At 42.3% G+C, this 21,293-nt stretch overlaps 1 protein-coding gene across 4 annotated transcripts in view; it reads left to right on the forward strand.

The window, feature by feature from the left end:
• The window catches only part of HELZ (helicase with zinc finger), an 85,727-nt gene extending 71,291 nt beyond the window's left edge, over window positions 1–14,436 (forward strand). For all 4 annotated transcript variants that reach the window (XM_021537158.3, XM_021537167.2, XM_021537177.3 and 1 more), the window contains 7 exons: window positions 1,779–1,986; window positions 2,465–2,541; window positions 2,764–3,346; window positions 3,711–3,951; window positions 5,123–5,636; window positions 8,462–8,714; window positions 11,835–14,436. In XM_021537158.3, coding sequence (XP_021392833.1) covers window positions 1,779–1,986; window positions 2,465–2,541; window positions 2,764–3,346; window positions 3,711–3,951; window positions 5,123–5,636; window positions 8,462–8,714; window positions 11,835–12,166 — 2,208 coding nt within the window. In that variant the 3' untranslated portion in view covers window positions 12,167–14,436. The remainder of the gene's footprint in view (window positions 1–1,778; window positions 1,987–2,464; window positions 2,542–2,763; window positions 3,347–3,710; window positions 3,952–5,122; window positions 5,637–8,461; window positions 8,715–11,834) is intronic.
• The last annotated feature ends 6,857 nt before the right edge of the window (window positions 14,437–21,293 follow it).

A 21,293-nucleotide genomic window follows, 5' to 3' on the forward strand; every position in this document is an offset into this window, starting at 1 on the left:
TATAAATAAAACTGTCCCACCAGAATTTGCACACACTAAAAAAGCAGTCTCTGCTTTATTTTTACCCTTCACAGTCAACATATTCCAGGAGGAAAATGCAAGGAAAGAACAAAGGCTGCAGAAGCTTGTGGAGTAGCATGTCTGTGTTGTACACAGCTCCTGAAGACTGTGGCAAGGATGTGGAACCCACACATGCATATGTGTTCAATTCCATTCATAATGCTAAATGTTGTAATACAGCTAATTTGGTTTTTTTCAATAATTATGAGTCCTGTGTTGCAATTTGGGCTATGGATGCTGAACAGGGGACTTGCTATAGTTTCAGTTTTGTGTCTTAGATCAGCTGGCAGCTGTAACTCGGTTTTCTTTGCTAGGCCAAGGAATTTTCCTTTTTCCTAGCTTACTAGAAATATGCATTTGATGGATAAATTTAAATGCAATGAGAAGGCCAGCAGCTGTAGCTTTGTCATGCTTGCTCACATTATATTAATATCAAACCAACGTAATTTAAAAAGCTCTGTCTTATTGTTCCAAGGTTAATATATTTTTATGTGTTTCCAATCAAAAGAAATGTATTAAACCCAAGTATTTTGAACTCACCTTCCCTGAGGATGGATTTTTAAATAATTAAGTGGGAAGACTGAGGTACTAATGAGACTGTTACTTTTGAGAAGAAGCTTGGAGGTGATTTGGGGTTGTGCAGATGCAATAGTAGCCTAAAGCTGAAGTTCAAAGTGCACATTTGAAGGGCAAATAGTAATTTAAAAAAAGAATTGGATGAACATTGTTACACTTGAAACAAGCAGGGACTGAAGTAAAATGTGTTTATGTTTGTGGAAGATAAAATGATGTCTTTGTTTAATGCAGTTTCCATACCCAAGGTAAAAGCTAGAGGAGGCTGCCTGCTGCCATCACTAAAGGATGCTTTGGCAGCCTCAGTGCTGGGGATGACTTTCCCTGCACTCTCCTCTTGTTCATACATTTCCCATCTTTTAATAAATTCTCTACAGGATGAGTTTGAACTCATTTGATGCAGAGCTGTCTTCCTTAGCATTCCTTTTAGGAATAAACTTGAAGCCATTGTAAAAAATCCTGACTTTTTACCTGCTTTCAGGAGGTGGATTTTGCTTTGACTCTGCAGTAACATGTAGCACAGACACTTTGGAGGGTGATTCCCTGTCACTGCTCACCTGTGGGCACCCTCTGTGTTCCTCCAATAGTCCTGGGAACTTCACTGAGTGTCCTGTCTGTGCAGAGGTGGGCACAGCCCTCCTGCTGTGGCCCAGAATCCCAGCACTGGGTCCTGCAAGGTCTGGTCATCACCTTTGAGGCTTCTCTCTCTGCCCCCCACAAGCCACAGCCCAATGTCTTGTAGCTGCCAGGAGAAAGGCCTTTGTATTTGCTTGAATGTCACCCATTTATATTTATTGGAGAAGGGTTTAATCTGAAGTTTATTACTATAATTTGTCCATCAGTCTTTTCTGTCTGAACTTTGAAACCACTGGAACAAGAATGTGTTTTGATAGAAACATTTTTGCCCAGGGTTCTCCTCGAAAATCTGTGTCCCTTGTTTTGCCTGCCCTTAGAGCTCTCCCCTCCCAGCACCAGCTGTAGTTGTGTGTAAGTGTGTCAGGTCACCTGGTGCTTGAAAAATCCTGCCACTGACCTAATACCAGCGTGCTTGTTATCACTGCCTTTAATTTAATGTTCCTTAACAGATCACATCTCTCTCTCTTTTTTTAATTTTATTTTTATTTTCATTTTTGTTTGCCACGTAGGTACCATGGACGGGGTATCAGGGTAGGTTTGCAGTCGACCCTCGCCTCATTACTCACCAAGCAGCCATGGCATATAACATGAACCTGTTACAGGCACACGGGCGAGGGTCTCCGATCCCCTATGGCCTGGGCCACCACTCCCCTGTTAGCCTGGGACAGCAGCAGCTCCCACACCAGGACAAGGAGCAGCACGAACAAACTCGAAATGGTCAGTGCTTGGAATGCCTCTGCAAACTGCTCTGCTCTGGGGGGAGTTTCTGCTTGAAATGGGGTTGTGGAAAGGACTTTCCTCCTTCCTCTCTATCCTTGGCTCTTCCCTCCCTAATCAAGGGATCCACAGATGAGGGAAATAACCTGGGATTTGCCGTTCCAAATAGAATAATTGGGATATTGTGAGATACAGAAGGAATGGGAGGTGGGAAGGGGTGTTGAGGGTGTAATTGTTCCATCTCCCTTCCACAGTACTGCTGATGTTATTTGCAATTAAGTTGGAAGAACTACTTAGTGGTTATTAATGAACAAAGTGTAGAGATTAAAGGGAAAGTGTTATTTGGGTAGATGATACTAAATGTCTGTGATGCTGTAAATGCCATACTAAGAAGTCAATTTTCCTATGTCTGGGGGAAAAAAAATCCCAAAATAATGTTTTTTCTATTGAAATGAAATAATTTTGTAAATGTTTTTAGGTAAAAGCGAAAATACTGCTGGACCTGAAATCAGTAAAATTCGAACACCTGAGAAGAAACCTCTGGAATCCAAGCAGGTGGGTTTCTCTTGTCTGGGTATCTGGTTTGGTTCATTTGTTTCCTTTTTTGGGATTTGGGCATTTTTGTTTTTTTGTTATTTCATACTCTCTCTTAATGAATTTAATCATTAAAGTCATTCATTTAATCATTTAGTCATTCATTCATTTAGTCAAACCGAAATGTTTTTATTTCAAATTCTTAAAAGCTAATTCTCAAAACCTTTTACTCTCCTTTTGCAGGTTGATTTAGAAGCAAACCCCCAGCAGAGAAGTCCAGAGTCCCGTTCCAGTGCTGGTTACCCCAATGCTAAATTCCACCGCAAAGACAACCCCAACCCCAACCCCAACCCCAGGCAGCTGAACCTGCACCTGACCCCGCCCCACTCCCAGTTTGCAGTTCCCAGCCGCCACTTCCAGCACCTCTCCCAGCTCCCGAGGCAGCCCTACCCTCTGCAGCAGCAGCAGCAAAGCCTCTTAAGCCAACAGCAAAATCACTTGCCTGAACAGCCCAACCAAATGCCACCCCAGCAGAGCCAGGTAGTTCAGCAGCATAATCACTTGAATCAGCAGCCTCCACCACCTTCGCAGCTTTCCCCTGCTTTCCAGGCAGGCCCCAGCCAGTCCTTTTTTAATAATCCCATTCCCCACCGACCACATTCTCCTGCTGTAGATGCTGTGATTTCAGAACAACACCCCCCACCTCTGTTACAAGAAGTCAATAATCCTTTGAGGCCTATTGCACAGCACAACCCAGTTCTGCCAACCCACTTGAACAACTTCATTGAAGAGAATCCATCAGGAATGCCCTTAGGGGACACTTTAGGTAGGTGACTTTTCTTTATTTAAATTCAGAGTGTGCAATTATAACTACATTGAAGTGAAAATGAAAGAGGTATTTACCTTTTTCAGGCATATTGCTCTGAATTGGGTCATTGTTGGGTTAGTTTCCATAAGTAATGTCATTGAGCATAATTTGCTGCTTGAGGCATGTTTGAATATTCAGCACTTTATTGGAAGATTCATGTTTATATGATTTTCCATGTGATTTAAATAACCAGGTTATGCACTGCAATGCAGTTAGTGTATAATAGACCCTGGAATAAACTGTATAAAAAGTATTCTTTCTTTTTTTTTTTTTTTTAAAAAGGGGCATTAGATAAAATTTTTTTTTAAAACTATTTTTATAGATCGTATGCATGGAAATGTAGCTTTGGAAACAATAAGGCAGCAACAACAAGCCAGGTTACAGCAATGGAATGAACATAATGCCTATCTCAGTCAAGGCACTATTCCATATCAACACCATCACCATCCTCATCTACCACATCTTCCTCAGCAACCAATTGGATTACATCAACAGCAGCAAGTTAGGGCAAACTGGAAACTTGCCAGTAATACAGAAGATGAAACAGAGGCAACATATTCAAGGTATTTGTTTACTGAGTCATCAGAGCTTGTGTAAAATTGAGCAGTGGGCACCTATCTATAACACCGTGATCAAGTGCAAGGCATTTAAAAGTATTGCTTTTTGCTGCTGTTATTATGAAGGTTAAAATAGTTGGCAGGCTGACTTACAACTATGCTTTTATTATGTGTTATGCTTTATTCTGTTAGTATATTGGGTAGTAAAGCTGTAGTGGAAAAATATTTTTATGGAGCTTTTCAGTGCTGTATTTATGGAATGAGGAATGGGTAGAGAGTAACAACCTTGTGTTTTTATGAAGGAGGTGTCCGAGTGTAGTTAAGGCCTATTTAAGTTGTAAATTTTTCAGTTTGAAGTAGCAGTCTGAGATTTGTGCGTTTGAAAATAAACAAAACAGCCCCTCCCTAAACACTGCTCCCCAATGAAACCTAAACTTTTCTTCCTTTTCAAAAAGCCTTTGCTTTGAAAAGCAGTTTAAAAAAAAAACAAAAAAACAACTTGTATTTGAGATGGAGCTTTAGGGAGCAAGAAAGGAAGCTGTTGAATGTCAACAGAAAAATGGTTCCAGTGGTCATCAACTTTAATCATGTATATTGTAAAGGCTGGATTTTTAAATTGCCTCTGTTTACTGTCATCTCCCACTATGCTTTCTTTTCCATCTGGTTTGTTAGAGCCATGGTAAAGCATCTAAATGCCCTCTTAGCTGACTCTTTGAAGTGCTGAATTGAATTGATCTTTAGAAGAAGTTTAGAAGTATATTGTGCAAGTGAGGGGAGTCCCCGATTGTCCTGGTTTTTGCCCTGAAAGGGGTTAAAATTGTCTTTAACTATGTGAACTTTTTACTTTGTGTAATAAAACAGGAAATCCTTACCTTTAGTTGTCTCTTAAGAGATAACAAAAAATTGATTCTTCTGACTGGAAAGGAAATCTCAAGAGTTATTAAAACTTTGAGATGATTCAGGTGGGTATTTCATCCAATTAATCCTCTTGTGCCTAATTCTGATCGCTCAGTCACATCCTTTGAAGTTAGGGTCAGCGAGTGCAAAAATTAGAATATTTAAATTCAGAGTGCTGTTGTCTGAGTTTTCTGCACCTCAAAAAGAGCGAGCTTTCAGCAAAACTTTTGTTGTTTTTTTTTTTTTCTCTTTCCTTGCTGCATTTCTTGTGTCTGTGCAGATTCCAGGACTTGCTCCGGGAGCTGTCGCACCGCGACGCAGGCGAGAGCCGGGACGGGGCCGAGATGCCGCCCCCCCAGTCGAGACTGTTGCAATACAGACAAGTGCAGCCCCGGAGCCCACCAGCACTCCCTTCTCCCTCCTGCAACTCCAACCACGGCGCCCACTTCCCCAACTTCACTGAGAACAGCAGAGACATTGAACTGCCCACTAACCCAGCATTTCAGCAGCATTTACCCCAAATGTACAACCCCCCTTTCTCAATGCCATCCGAACACATAACCCCGTCTCCCTTGAAATACCTGCAACCTGATGGGTCCTGGACTTATGCTAACCTCCAGCAGAATCACCTCCTGGGGCAGGGCTTTCACTATGGAATACCTCCACTGCCCCACAGGTCTCAGCAAAGCCCTTTTATACAAATCCAGAATCATCAGCACGCAGTCGGTCAGGAGCCATTTCATCCACTCGCATCTCGAGCAGTTTCTGCTTCTTCGCTCCACAGCTTAGAAGAGGTGGGTGTTCTGGCTGCTCTGCACTTGTCCTGTCGTTGTAAAATCAAATTATGCTGTGAAGTGGTCATGAATGCAAAACACCTGTGAGCATTAAAAGCTCACAGTGGGAATTTCTGTGAGGTGGAATTGTTCTCTGCGTCTCTGCTGTTCTCCCTGAGCAGATCCATGGTTCTTGTTGCTGTAGGTGCAACATTTTCTCTGCTAAATGGGAAGCCTTGGGTTTTGGAATGTTACTCTTGAGTTTTCATGCAGTCATTGCTCTGTGTCTGCATGTCATTTATCTGCAGTGAAACTCAACCACAGCCCAGGTGGAAGCTCTGGACAGTCAGCTGGGATCATCCAGCCAGCTGACTCGGTGTTGAGCTGTGAATGTGCTTGAGTTACATTCTCAGAATGTGCTGTAGAGTTGTTCCATCATGGTCCAAAACCTGATTTCGTAATCCCACCCTGCTTGCATTAATTTGATCCAAAGCCACCCTGTGCATATTTGGGGCTGTGTGTTGGAAATCAGAGACATCCAGTTGTGCTGCCTGAGGCTGGCTCCAGCACAGACCCTGCCACACACAGCTGCATCTGTCCTTCTCCATCTTCTCTTGTCCTGGGCTCTAAGGGGGTGTGCCAGCACATACAGCCAGGACAGGTCATGTTTTGAACAGGAGGTTCTAATCCCTGTTAGAATCTGAGGTGCTAAGGAGTGTATGATGTGCAAACACAGAGTATCCTGAAGCCAGGTTGCATTCCAGGAATGTGGGAATTAATATTCTCACTGAGTGCATGTAATTCAATATTTGTACATAACATAAGTGGCTTGTTCTGTGTTGCATTTCTGTTAAGGTTTTTACAGGAGCCGGGGAGGGAGCCTTCTCATTGCTGTCTCACACAATACATATTTATTTGTTTATCAGCTTCTGAAAACAGAAAATACTTAGTTTATGAGCCTGAGAATAATAACTAAAATTGAATTCCAGTGCATTTTACAAATTTGTCTTACACAGATCCAGAGAGGTTAATGGAGTCCTCAGGCCCAGCCAGAGCTGTAGTAAGGTTTGAGTTTATAGACATTTAGAAATTTGCTGTCTCACTCCATTAAGTCATACCACCCTGTATAAAATCTAATACTTTGTGACAACAGTTAATGCTGTCAGTACAGCGGGACGTAGGAACAATGGCTTTTCAGCAGTAATAAACCAATAAATATTCCTATAGAGCTTGTGACAGTTCCTGCTATCTGAAGACAAATAGAGTGAGCCTTTATGTAATTAGTGCAAGTTTGGTTTAGTTCTTATTTCTTCTTTCTTTCAAAACATGTGATAGAAATGCCAAATGCAGTAACAGTGTTACAAGACAGAGGCTTGCTTAGAAACTTTCAAAACTGATTCTTCAGCTGGTAGGTAGGACTGAATCCACAAAGAAATCAAAATGGGGTTTTAGGTGTATTTTTGACAGACATCCCTCAGACAAGGCACTTGTCAGGGCAGATTTCTTGACTTTTGTTATCCTTACTAAACTGTTTCCACAATCTCTATTTATAAAGCTGTTAATTGACTTGATACTTGAAAGCTTTTGCATGTGTTTAGTCAAACCAGATCTGAACTGCCCATCAAAGGGAATATTGGAGTTATTCTGTATGGTTCTGTACTTGCAAGTGTCCAGAACTTTGATAAATTCCTGATTGCTTACCAAAATAGCCCTTTTAAACTCAATGAACATATACCTATTGCGTTGATTTGGGCAGTAATTTATGACATTTTTGTTTGTTTGTTTGTTTTGTTGTTGAAGAATTTCTTTAGGGGAGTGGATTTGTCAGGGTATCCAAGTGTTGATCCCTTTATTGTGGCAACAGAAATAAGATACAATATATATAATAAGAAGTTTCCTTTCATGCACTTTTTTCTCCTGTCTATTTCTTGTAGATGATATAGTAACAATAGTTGGACTCTGCAGGCAAGTTATTTGTTGATTGTTTAGCTAATTTCTTGTGACATTTCATTAGGATATTTTTTCCCCTTTACCAAGTCTAGATTTACCTGTATGACTTTTCTGTTATTGGTCCTCTTGTTAGTCAGTGCAGATGGGTGTAAATACTGTATTTATTGTTCAAAATAAACTAATACAACAGACTTGCTTTGAATCTTGAGAAAGCTTAGAGGGCCCTTAAATCTGAACTCTTGAAGCCCACAGGTTAATTGATGGAGCTCCTGCTGTTTTCATCTACATGATCTACAGGGTTTATGGAAGCAAGTAATTTCTGTGGTTTCAGATAAAATTCTCTGCATTATTTCTCCCGAGGGCACTTGCTTCTCCAGAGCATTTGTTTTGTATGCACAAAATCCAGTATACAAATGTATCCTGCTTACCCAGATCCTGGTGTACAAGTCACTAATTTATCCTTTGGAAAAGGAAAAGCCAATTTTTCCTGACTGCATTGTAAGAACATTATTTTCTTGCTGTTCTATGTTTCTGTGCTTCCTTTGCTTCGTCTGTAAATGCTGGCTATCTTCCTCCTCACTGTGTGATCCAACACCCACGTAGGAGTGTGAGATATAAAGGCTGATAAGAATTAAGAAATCCCAGTTGATGTTCTTTGTACTTCTTTAAAATTCTCTATTTTGTGTGATCAAAATACGTTATCAGTGACTGCAGTATGCAACATATAACTTTAAGTGTATTTTGGAAGTGCAAAGAACTAGGGGTTTTTTGGTAAGACATTTCAAGGAAAAATATTGAATGGGAAAATGGTATTTGATACATGCAGTTGAATCAAAAGAGCAAAAGGCTATCTTATGGTTTGTTTTTTTCCTTCTTTTTTGTTTTTTTGTTCACAGTATGAACCAAGAGGACCAGGCAGGCCGTTGTACCAAAGAAGAATTTCCTCTAGTTCAGTCCAGGCTTGTTCTGAAGAATTAAGCACTCCTCAAGACAGTCTTGGTCAGTGTAAAGAGCTTCAGGACCACAGTAACCAGTCTTCGTTCAACTACTCCTCCCCTGAGCTGTGGGTGAACTCCTCCTCCTCTGCCCCCTACCCAAACATTCCATGCAACGGAGCCAGCAGAGCCGTCCCAGCCCGGGAGCTGCTAGGTGGGTACAGCTGCAGCTGCTTCTTTCCCAAAACCAATCTAAGCAAAGATTTTTGAATTATTTGTTGTTTCAGTAGTTACAGGTTTGCTTGGAATAATCCCATTTCTTGGCAACATCCTGCTCTTCAGCTAAAAAAAAGCATTGCTGCTGCTTAGTCTTCTCCAAAAGCTCCACTAAGCCCAGAAAGTCTTGTACAGTGGCTTCAAGTGCAGCTGAATTTGTGCTGGAGGGAGCTAAGGTGACTGGTGGGATTTATTTGCAAGATAGATTGTTTGTTTCCAGAATCAGTGATATTTTGTGTTGGTATTACAGTCTGAGGGAGCAGCACATAAACTGAATTAGTGCTCTCAGCGTTTCTCTAGTAAATTCTGGTGCTTCATCAAAGGAGTGACGAGTTTAAATTCTCTCTCACCGTGGAAGAATCTCAGTGGAATGTGGCTTCCCTGGTGGTAGCAGCAGTGTTGATTGATTGAGCAGACAGAAACTAAATTAACTTTTCAGAGATGAAAAAGAGCTGCAAAGAGAGAGCTGGAGCAGTTCTTCTGTTTTCAGTATTTCTTGCGTTTTTGAAAAACAATATTACCAAGATAGTACAGTTTCTTCCCTGTGATTTTGCTTTAATAATCTTTAGTGGTAATTTAAAAACAAAATTAATAAAAATGCAAACAGTATTCCAGTGTGGATATTAAAACCACTTAATAATGTGGAAAAATATTTATAAGCTGGTTTTATTTGCCTTAAAAGATTTAATTGCTTTCCACCAAACTTTATAAACGTAAAACATCCTGTAATTTCATAGTAATTCTGAAGTAGGAACATGCAGAGTAGAATGAATGAGAAAAGCTCTTTATATCAGCAACAGCACTCAAGAATTAAATTCCTAATGTGCTTTTTAATTTCCAAAATATGAAAATGTTATTTTGCAAAGCCATATTTATGGCAGCATCTTTCATGCTAAGTTCAAAGCTTCAAGCTCAGGGTACCTCCTTCAATCTATTTCTATTTTTACTGAAAATCAAGGAGCTGAATGCACAGTATTATGTGGCATTCATCACTGAATTGCTCACACAGAGTTGCTCTCCAAACCTCCATGGTTATCTAAGAGGAAACTCAGGAACTCTGGTACATTTGGGGTGGGATTAGCCAGTCCCACATTTCTGGGCTTTAATGGAAAGCTTGAGGACTTGTTTGTGAGTAAAGTCCTCAGAGGTCAGATGTGTATGTAAAAAGTACCATACACAGATACACATTTGCTGTCAAATACTAAATTCTAAGTGAAAATGTCAAATTCTCTCTGGTAACTGTCTTTGCAATGAAATTTTTTTATTGTAGTTAAGCATGGTTTCTGTTTTGTCAATAAATGTATATGAAACAGAGCCCTGTATCTAATGGTTCATGCAAACACATCTCCATTTTATGGCTGCTGTGGCTTTCCACCTTTACAGCTCACTGCCTGTGATCATATTTACAGCCCAAATGTGTTTTATAGAGCTAAGGGTTAATGACCAGTAACTGCACTGTTCTCGTTACTGTTGGTTTTTATCCATGAAATAAAACCCCGTGAGAATGTGATGCTGTGAAAGTCCTGTGCTTGTTAGAGAGGGAGTGACCCCAACTCCAGACTGTTCAAGGGCTGATCTCTCCTGCACACCAGGAGTGGCTGTGGCACCAGTGTTGGGTTGGATCAAGAGGGATTTATGGAGCACAGGGAGAGCTGCTGTCAATTCCTCGGGGCTGTTCCATGCAGGCACTTCTCAAAATTGCAGTTTGAGAGTTTGATATGCATTGCTTTTTCTGTTGATGGAAAGAAAATTAAGTTCTTATTCAAGATGTGTGTTTCATATTTTTCCTTCTGTTAGACACCTCTACCACACACAGCTTTCACCTCTGGCCCTGCTTGTCATTACTTGTCTTCTCCTTAGTGCTGTGGTTATTTTGGGAGGTTTTTTGCTCATCTTCTGGGTTGTTTGTTTTTTGTTGAATCATAGCAACCCTAGCAGAATTGCTTTGCTTGTGTTCTTTCCATATCCATTCTTCTATGGGTTGGTTTTTGGGGCTTTTTTTTTGAGTGCTCTATAAAAAGTAGAAGCCTGTGTGTCACCCTTCCAGTGAGAAACTTTACTTTGTTTTTCTACTTTTGCTCTCATTTGGTGGTACGTTTTTGTACATGCACTTTACAAAACCCATTATATTATAATGCTATATTTTATATATATAATAACATTATCATTATAAAGACTGAAATAATTACAGAATATATCTGTTGCCCAGTTCCTGGACTATTGCAGACAGAACATGGAGCTGTGTTTCAGTGTAGTGTCTCTCTGGCTGAGCAAGACAGCAGAATTCTGTAAGGGAAAACTAGGGGACCTCATTAGGATTCAGGAAATTCATTTGAAAGCAGTTTTATACCTATGGTTTAAAGCACCATTTTTTCTGATAGTTACAGGAGTTGTTAAATGTGGAGCAAGAACATATCAATTAGCAAGAATGCATTCAGCCTGAAATACCAATAATTAGTTGGTTGGCATTCAGGACTCTGAATTGCTGTTGGAGAATGAATTATATATGGTGCTGTAAATTTTAATTTTAGCCTATTAAGCTGTAAAGCAAGAAGAATGAAATACTCTTTGTGCTGTCTCAGTGGATAAAGTGCTTAAATTAGAGTAGATCCCATTGGGAAGCAGCTTCCCTTCAGTGCACCCGGAGGATCCGCTGTGCAGAATTGCAGGTTTGGGGCTGCAGCTGTAGGGTAGAAACCCACGGAGGATGTGCTCAGTGCTGCCAGTCTTGTGCTGCTGCTGATGATCCAGGAGCTGGGAGTGAAGTTAGATCACTTCAAGGCCAGGCTGGATGGGGCTTGGAGAAGCTGCTCTGGTGGAAGGTGTCTCTGCCTGTGGCTCGGGATGGGGCAGGATGAGCTTGAACATCCCAACCCAGCCCATGCTGGGATTGTGTCGTTCTGTGAACTTCATTTTCAGAGTGACTAACCACGGCAGATGGGTGGTGTGGGAGGAGGTTACCAGAGGGGTGGTGGCAGCTCTGGCTTTGGGCTTGCTGCAGGTGGATTGGCTGAGTCAGAGCCGCTCGTTTGCTCCAACTCCGCTTTCTCCTTCGCAGCTCCCCCGAAGGCGGCCAAGCCCCCGGAGGAACACCTGAAGGCCGAGAACATCCAACTCTCCAACTCCTTCAACTACAACGTGCTCCAGCATCTGGGCCAGTTCCCCCCTCTGATGCCCAACAAGCAGCTGGTGGAGTCCAACAGCAGCAGCCCCCAGCCCGCGGGCGGCACCAAACCCGCCATGTCCTACGCCAGCGCTCTGCGGGCTCCCCCCAAGCCCAAACCTCCTCCTGAGCAGACAAAAAAGAACAGCGACCCCCTGTCCTTGTTTCAGGAACTTAGCCTAGGTAGTTCATCAGGTAGCAATGGCTTTTACTCCTATTTTAAATAATCAGATTATTTTTTTTAGAGAGAATTTAATTTTTATTTGTGTCGGTAGATCTAAGATAGTTGGGGCTTCACCTGTAGTTGCAAATATTCCCTTTGTTTATATTGGTAAATATATCCTCACTTAATTGCTTTGCTGCTAGACTTGCAACTAATTTTTTTTTTTTAATTATATTCCATTATTTTGCATTTTTTGATGTGGGTCGGGTTTTTGGAAGCTTTTCTGTAGGAAGACACACACGTGTTATTTTTTAATTTGTGTAATGTTAATGATATGTTGCATTAAACTAGCAGCTGAGAGATTACCTGTACAACTTGAAAAAAGGAAAAAAAAAAGGAAAAAGAAAAAAAAAGGAAAAAAAAAGTTTGTCTAAATTGTATTTAAGAAGATTGTAAGTAGCATTTACATTTATTCAATAACATTAGCATACTATGCTGGGTTTCTGTACCAGAAATGGCCAGTTAATGTAAAAATGTATGTTATTTCTGCTTAAATTCATTTAATTTTTTTTTTTTTAATAAAGGTGCAGCATCTTCTAAATAATTTCAGTTTTATCAGCTTTTTTGTGAAGGGATGCTGCATTCTCAGACTTTTATAGTTTTAGATTCTGTATGATGTGGTATTGTATTTTCCATCCACTGTAGGATAAAGTAAAGGCATTCTTTGCAGACACCTATGCCATTGTTTGGAAACATTCAGATAAAAGTATTGGTATACTTTAAAAAAATTATAAAAAAATAGAAAAAAGAAGAAAAAAAATTAACAAAAAGCCCAAAAAAACTCTACATTTTATTTTTGGACAAGCTAATAATATAAGCTTGTTTGAAAAGTTAATTTGATAGGTTTTTTAAATGAATCATGAAGCTGAAAATAAATTTTTAGGTATGTTGGTGCTTAGTAGATTTAATAACTATTTTAAAAAAATGCGTGAATTTAGTAAAATACTTTTTTGTTTGTTTGTTTAATTTTTTTCCCACTATGCATGTGTAAATGTTTGTAATCTGGCTTTTTCCTCCCCTCTTCTCCAGTGGTATAAAGAATTGTGCCGCTTTAATTTTTTTTTTTTTCCGGTAAAACTTTTGGTACATTATTTGATGTTTACATTAAAATGTGACATTATACAAGGAAATTCAGATATTTTGCTAACTGTTTTGTTTGAGGAACATCATTAAAGAAGAGATTTAATGTTTGTCAAAGCTGTATCCAAATTAATCTAAATCTTCTGGGGATCACAGTGGTTACCAGGTTATTTATCTCTGTGAACCTGGCCTTTAAGGAATCCAGTCTGAATAATTAATTATGGGATATTTAAAAAAAAAATTGAACAAATGTGAATGAACATTCAGAAGATAAAAACTTTGTGGATAAAGATTTCTGGTCTTGCACACTGTCCCTGCTCTGTGGCCAGAGAGCTCCAGAGGGGGGTTGTAGAGTTTCCCTTTTATTTCTCCTTAATCCTCCTTTTTACACTTGAAATAACTTTAAATCTGGGAACTGGTTTACAGGGATGAGCTGGGTGTAGTTCAGAATTCCTCCACTTATTACCTGTGAGAATTGAAATTTTAGAGCTGTGAGGGGGCAATTTCAGATTTTACAGCTGTCCATGGGACACCTTACTGGGGAGCGGTGGCTCTGCTCTGTTCAATCAGATTTTTGCTCTAGTTACAATCAATCAGGTTCATTTTTTTTTTGCATTTGACTTCGTGTGTTAAGACAAAGGTCATTATGTAATGGGGTTGATTTAAACTCAGTACACTGCAGAGGTTTGCATATAAATTTTTTATTATAAATCTTTGCTGGGTTATTATTCAGAAACTTCTCTGAAAACTTTTTTCCTTCTTTTTGCTGTAAAGCAAAGCTTGTGTAACTCCTTAATTTATTTCCTAATGTTAAACCAAACAAACAATGCTGGGGAGGGGACAGCCCCTGCCAGGTTCTGCTCAGCACTTCAGCACAGGGCATGGAACCCAGACGACCCAAAAACGAGGAGAGGCCAAATTCTGCAACCTTGAATCGAGCAAAGCTGCTGTTAAATGGGTTTTTGCCGAGCTGCTGGCTGCAGGAATCAGACCATGGGAAATTCACTGGCAGAGCTGAGGTGGGATCCAGTGGAGGGAGGAACAGGACTGGCAGAGCAGAGATGGATCCAAAGCACTTCACGTCCCCAAGTCAGCATTTTGTGATTTCAGGGGTTTCAAAATCACTCAGTTCTATGGAGCAGCCTTTTGATTCTGTTCACCATTTAATATTGAATATTAAACTAATAAACATCACTTGTTAATTTTCTGTTATCTGTTTATCAGTTGAGGGGGAGATGGTCGCATCTCACCGCATTTTATTCTGTTTTACACTGGCATTTTATCTACACTGAAAATATTACAGATAAAATCCCATTTTCTCTCTGACTTAGAATTTCAGTTCTTTAACTTTATGAAGACCCCAGCTGGTTTTGGTGCTAAATTTTCATAAGTGCTCTCACCCAGGAATTTGAAGATGATATGATAGAGATGAGCTGACATAACAGCTTTGGCATGAATCATTTGGATTTCTTAGAGTTAGTTTTTTTTGAAAATATTATAATTTTTGAAATGTCTTTTCTGGCCATTGTATGTCACATACACAGCCCTGAGTAAGATCTTTGGTTTTTGGAGCAAATTATCCAATGTTTATTGAAGTCATGTTTAGAAAACCCCAAAACTGTATTTTCAACTCTCTGAGGGCTTCAGCCCAACTCCTATTAAAATGAAATTAAGCCTTACAGATGGCTCCAGTGGGCACTGCTCAGACTGCACTGTAAATATGGACCTGTTGCAGTTACAGGGAAAATTCAAAATTGAGTTTTGTAAATTGTCTCAGTGTGGGGGAAATGAGTGGAGGCTGGGGCATATACACCCACTGGGTATTTGGCTCCTTGACTTTTTTTATGCTTCAGTTAGTGCCAGATCCCATGCTCCTTGTTCAGGAATAAAATCCCCATTGTTGTCTGTGGAAAATTTAAATGACAGATCTAAATTTAGTAAGCCTGTATTTGATATCAAGAATAATTCCTGGTTTTGTTTTCTTTCATTCCAGTTTTTGATGAGAAAAATCTGGATGCCTCATGGGAGGTTGTCAGTGTAGTAATAAGAACTAATGAAGAACGAAGGGAAAGATTAAAAAAAAAATTTCAATTCTAAGAAAAATAATTTTTTTTTACAATTCAGAGTCTCCACCTTTTACAAAGCTACTTAGTGAATGCAGCTGGCATGTTTTTCTGTGTGTAGTTGAGGACTGAATTATTTTGAAACTGAGTTTTCCCCTTGGCCATCCCAGGTGAGGAGCAGCCAGAGCTGATGCTGCTCTGCAGGGAGCTCAGCCTGACCTGGAGCTGCATTCTGAGGTACCTCTCCCACCTCCTGATGCTGCAGGACCTGCCCGTGGTGTCCTGGCTCATCTGGGTTATGCTAAGGGACGTGGCTGTGCTTGTCCCCAGCCTGGGCTGTCCTGGCCCTGGCCCTGCAGCTGCCAGCCTGTCCTGGGGACCCGGCAGGCTCAGGAGAGGTTTTGGGGCACGTCCCTGTCTCTCTTGGCTGCTGGGGCCCCTCCACGGGGTGCTGGTGTCCTCTGGAACACCCTGCAGGTGTCCCCAGGGTGGTTTCAGTGATTCTCAGATCCTCAGAGCCCAGCGTGGGTTGTAGGGACAATTCCCCTCCATCCCCTTTGTGCTCACGTGGCAGCTTTCAGTGTTTCCACAAGGCAGCTCATAAATTGCTGTTTTGCATAAAGCTACTGCTTAGAACCAAGGCCCCAGCATCCACATTTTCTCCTGGAGGTTGTCATCGAATACAGTTTGTCCTGGATTTTTAATTGTATGGGCTGTGGTGTTGCTGACCCTTTGCAGGATGTGAGTCCTGCCACTGACTGCGAACCCTGCGAGTGCCATTCCCTGCTTTGATTAATTAATGTTTTGTTCCCAGATTTGTCAAGTTCAGCTGGTTTTTTTTGCAGAGATGGTGCTCCATAAGCAATTCTTTTGCTATGTATGTAGTACCTCAGTGCTATAAGTAGCACCAGGAGCAGTGTTTGACCACTCCAGATTTTCTTTTTAGACTGAACTCAAGCATATCAGAACCTGCACATTTGCAGGGCGGTGAGCCCACGATGCTTCATGCTCTGCCCATATCATCCTTCAACTCATTTGTTTTGTTAGTTTTTAAAGGTTCTAGTTTTCCTAGAAAAACTGCAGACAATTAACTTGTCAAGACAGATGGTGATGATCTATGGTGCCTGTGAAAATTTGCACATCGTATTCCTTGACATGAAATATGGGCTATTTCTGTTGGTGTAGCAATACTTGCACCAGTCTCTTTTTGCTGGCTGTGTCAGGGAGCAAGGGCTGAATCCTTCTAAATTTGTGTTTTTCTTTCATTCAAGAGAAGTAAAAGGATTTGCAGCAGCAGCAGCAGCAATGGAAATGTCAGTTCGGTGTGGGGGTTTTTAGCAACTTTAGCTGAGAAATGTTGAGGAGTTTTTACCTCATTAAGGATTAATAGATGCTTCTGACAAATTACAGAATGCTCAGTGGTATGAATTATCCAAGACTGGTTAAAAGATGTTGTCAGTCCCTTTTCCAGAAGACTTGGCTTCCTGCTGGGGGGTAAATACCTCAACAAGACCAGCTGTAAAGCCACTGAGGTGCTCCCAGTGAGACTGGTGATACTGGGCACGAAGCTGAACCACAGCCTGGGGTGCAGCCTTGCCAAACAGAATTGTGCTGCTGGTTCTATTATAGAAAATAGTCCAGAAATCCGAGTTTATTCCCTTCTCTGCGTTTCTTTGAAGAAAGCAGCAAAGCAGCTCAGTGTCTGATGCAGTGGGCATGTGTGATGTCTGCATGCCTTGAATTTATGTTCAATAGCTTCAGTGGAGCCCGAGCATCGATCAAGTGTGACAAAGCAATGACAATCTCATCCTCTACTTCAGTCAAAACAAAGTTGTGACGCTCTTTTCTTGTCCCTTGGTGACAATGGAAAGGGGAAATAATTGGAATGGATGCTTTTAGAGCAGGTCCCACTGCTGTGTGTGTTTCATGGTACAGAGCAGCCTAATGCTCCTGTAGTTAAGTTATAAAGTGATGCAGTGTTCCAAGGGGCACAGTCCCACTGTGGACAGAGGAAGCTCATTTTAAATTAAGTTTAGGCTGAGGTTTATTCTCTAACAGTTTCTGCCTGTGGTCAGGTTCCTGGCATGTGACTGCCCAGCTGCAGCTCTGGACAGAGCCCATGGGCTCCATGTGAATCCCCAGGGCCCTCCCCAGGGCTGGCAGTGCTGCAGACTTCTCTTGACACTCCTGTATCCTATATCCTGTATCCTGTATCCTGTATCCTATATCCTGTATCCTCTATCAGGTGTGCTCCTCAAGAGCTGGCAGGCCCAGGTGAGAGTGTCCCTCTGCAGCAGGGCCAGGGATCTCATGGTAGGGGCAATATTGCCAGATCTTCAGGGCTTTCTGGAAATCATTTCTGAGTGAGGAGGAAAGGGTGATGGCCCCAAGGATGTCACAGAGTGGAAATGGCATCAGTGAAAAACCGAAAAGTAAATTTGTAAATACTTGTGCCTTTGTAAACAGTTTGATCAGGGTGATCAAACACCTGAGCATCCTGCATGTGCTGGCTCTTTCTAGGTTTGGACTAAAGGAGAAATAGGGGTGTGTGCCAGGATTTCTGGGTGAAATCCTCACCCATCTGTGCTGAGCTCTTCTCCCCCCACCCGCTGGCGCTGGGCTGTGCCTGCAGAACCTCGTTGCAGATGAAGGGTGTTCAAGAGCTCAGCTTGCTGCTAAACAGGCAGTTTTCTTCTTCAGGGTTGCTCGTCTGACACCTTTTCTGCACATTAAATTCACACAGCACAGCATTTAAAAACAAGGGAAGCAGATTCTCTCCACGCCTCACAGCAAATCTTACATAAACAAAAACCTTCACGTCTTCTGTTGCGTTGACTGTGATTTAACACTCGGGCTTGGGCAGCCCAGATCTCAGCACTGTGGCTTGGGCAGTGCCCTGGGGCACCTCTCTGTGGCTGTGTGAGGAGGGGACAGGCACTGGTGTTGGATTAGGGAGTGGCAAATGCCCAAGGAGCCCGTGACTGGAGGTGTGCGGGACTGGGAGTGGCAGGGCCAGCGCTCAAGATTTCATGTTGGCTGGGGGTTGTTCCTTGTTCTGCAAATTGATTTCCTCTCTCTCTCTCTGGTGCCTGTTTCCCACTTGGTTCTTTGGCTGTGTCCCAGGCCCAGGAGTGCTCCTGTTGGATGTGTAGCAGCTGGGTTCCCATCCCTCTTGGGCTCTGGTGATTCCCTGCTGGTGAGGATATTTCCTTCACATTTTCATGGTACATTCCTGAGAGGTTCTGGTGGCTCTTCCCTGCTGTTTGCTCAGCTGAGAGAATGAAAACTGAAACTGGTTACAGCTCCCCCCTCCAACATTATATTCCTTTTCCTTTATGAAGGCCAATTACTTTTATTAACTCTCTTAAAACACATTATCAGCTCTGGCAGAACAAACCTGCTGCAAGAGCAGAGCCCTTCCCACCGTGAATACCAATGCCTGATTTAATGGATGGGTCCCTCTTCAGCAGTTCTTAATATCTGGAAGAAGAAAATGAAGTTTTCCATGTGCTTCTCAGTCTGGCAGGGACCATACAGAGCAGGGAATGATCACAAAACCTTAGCCTGGAGCAGAAAGAGAATAAAACTCAGTGAATCTTAAGGGCTTTAGGAGGCATCTGGCTGAGCTGCCTGAGCTCTGGCTGTGGGTGTAGGTTCTTGATGCCATGAGCTGTGTGTTTTCTCTGCCTCGTGAGTAAAGTGATCCCAGAGATGCTGTAAAAGCTTGGATCCAGGCCAAAGCCAGGCACTCACCAGGAATCTTTCCACTGCCCTCACTGGGGCTTGGATGAGGGGGATCAGGAGTGTGCAGGAGATGGGTGAGACTTTCCAGGGTGTGTTTATCTGAAATGGGAATGTCTTGCTCTTTAATATCAGGAAGGGGACTGAGTGGCATCTTGGCTGGGCAAAAAGTTGCCCATCAGGATGAGAACCCACCTAGAAATTACTTTCCCCCAGCAGAGGTATTGAAAGAGAGGCATGGCACTTCAGAAAAGGTGTGGATGGGTGAAGGCCTTCCCTTCACACACAGGATGTGCCACTGCTCTGTGTGGGGTGAGGAACTCAGACCCCTGTCCCCAAACCTTGCTTATCTCAACCCATGGTACATCTGAGGTGATGATGAGGATGATGATGATGGCTGATCTGGGACTGCTGCTGTTCCTGCCAGCTGCTCTGCTTAGATTATCTTTGCTGTGTAGATTTGGATGTCCCAACCCAGGGTCAGTCACCCTGGTGGTCACACTTACTTTCCTTTATGTTGTTGCATGTAAAGGTTCTCCCTCGGAACTAGCCTCTGTTTTCCTGAACAATGAAAATGCAAATTCAAGATGTCAGCTTTGCACCCAAAAATAAGATTTCAAAACCATTTAGCATTTCAGAGTGGTGCTGTGACAACGTGAAGCCTTGCAGTTGTCTCTCATGATGAGAGACAGGCAGAGCTCCTCAAGCTCACACTCAGATCTGAGCACCAATGAGTGCTTTATCCCAAAACTTTATAATATATGTGTTATTTGTAGTGCTTTTCAACTTCAAAGAGCTTTGAAAACATTAATGCAATTTCACAAAAGGCTTCTGTTCTCACTGCCACTCTGCTGATGGGGGAAATGGAGATGAGCCTGAGTCTGGCTGGAGCTGCTGGGGCTGAGCCCACCCTGACGGTGGGGCCCAGGGCAGCCCCTCGAGCCAGCACGGAATTGCTGGGGAATTTCTCCACACGTTGAACATGTCATTATTTCAGACCTCTTCAAACTGATTTTTCTGTTTGGAATTCTGTTTTTCTTCAGGGTTGTGGACAGCTAAATACAGAGGGAAGAGCACTTCAGTTCCCCTTTCTCCTGATTTTTAAATTACCAGGTAAAAAGAGTACCCTGTAAGCCAAGTACTTTTTCCTGCTTGGGGGCAAAATGCTGAGCAGATTCTGAAAATTGAACTGTTAAAAAAAAAAAAAAAAAAAGAAAAAAAGAAGAAACACCCCCACCTCTTGGTGCTGGGGGACCCTGAGGGTGAGAAGGGCTTGGCTGGAGGGGCTGGGTGAGGGTGTGGGGCTGGGGGACCCCCAGTGCTGCTGATGGTTGGACTGGGGGACCCCCAGCCCCCAAAGTGCTTCAGGCAGCTGTGGCAGAGCCCTGCAGGCTCCCACAGCAAAGCAGCACCCGCAGCATCCCCAGCACTGCCCGGGCTCTGATTCTGCAGCAGCTCTCAGGGCGCCTCTCCCAGCTCCTGCAGGCAGAATCCTTTCCTCCTTTCCCTCTCGGCAGCTGTTTTGAAGGATTTTTCCTGAGATGTAGCTTTGTGTACACATGTGCAGTGAGCAAAGCAGGGTGCTCTTAAAAAGCTCATTCACGGGGAAGGAGCGAGAGCTCCGTGCAGCAAACACCACCCAGCGCTGCTCTGCCGTCCTGGACCTGGCAGAATCTGATGGGCCAAGTGATTCATCCATCAAAATGATTTTCCAGGAAATCATGCTTTTTATTAAAGGAAGATGATGCTTTTTATTAAAGGAAAATGATGCTTTTTATTAAAGGAAAATGCCACTCTTCATGTTCTGTACTTCTTGGCTTCGCCACTGAAGTTTAAGCAAAACACGAGACTCTGTTTTGTGGGGCTTTATGGTTGATTTAAAAGAATGGAACTGCCAGGTGTAAATTTGGAGGGGGGATTTTTATCCCAATGCTACACAAAGTTCTGTTTTGGTTTTTATCAAATGTTAATATTTTAATAGAAAGCATAAGGATCTCCAACTTACCCTGGGAACAAGCTAACCCTTCTGAGGGAAGGAGTGTGGCATAAATGGGGACATTGACTCCCCACAGAGTCTCTCTCTGACTGAGTAAGGTATAAAAGCCTGATATCCCTCATGGATCTATGCCCAACTGCACCAAACATCTTCCCCAAGACAAAGCTGTCTCCTCTGTGGCCCAAGCTGTCTCAGACACACATTTCCCCTCAACTGCATCAGCACAGGGCAACCCCAAGTTGGTACAGAGC

The sequence above is a fragment of the Lonchura striata genome, chromosome 19 (assembly GCF_046129695.1).
Source record: "Lonchura striata isolate bLonStr1 chromosome 19, bLonStr1.mat, whole genome shotgun sequence".
NCBI classification, from domain to species: Eukaryota; Metazoa; Chordata; class Aves; order Passeriformes; family Estrildidae; genus Lonchura; species Lonchura striata.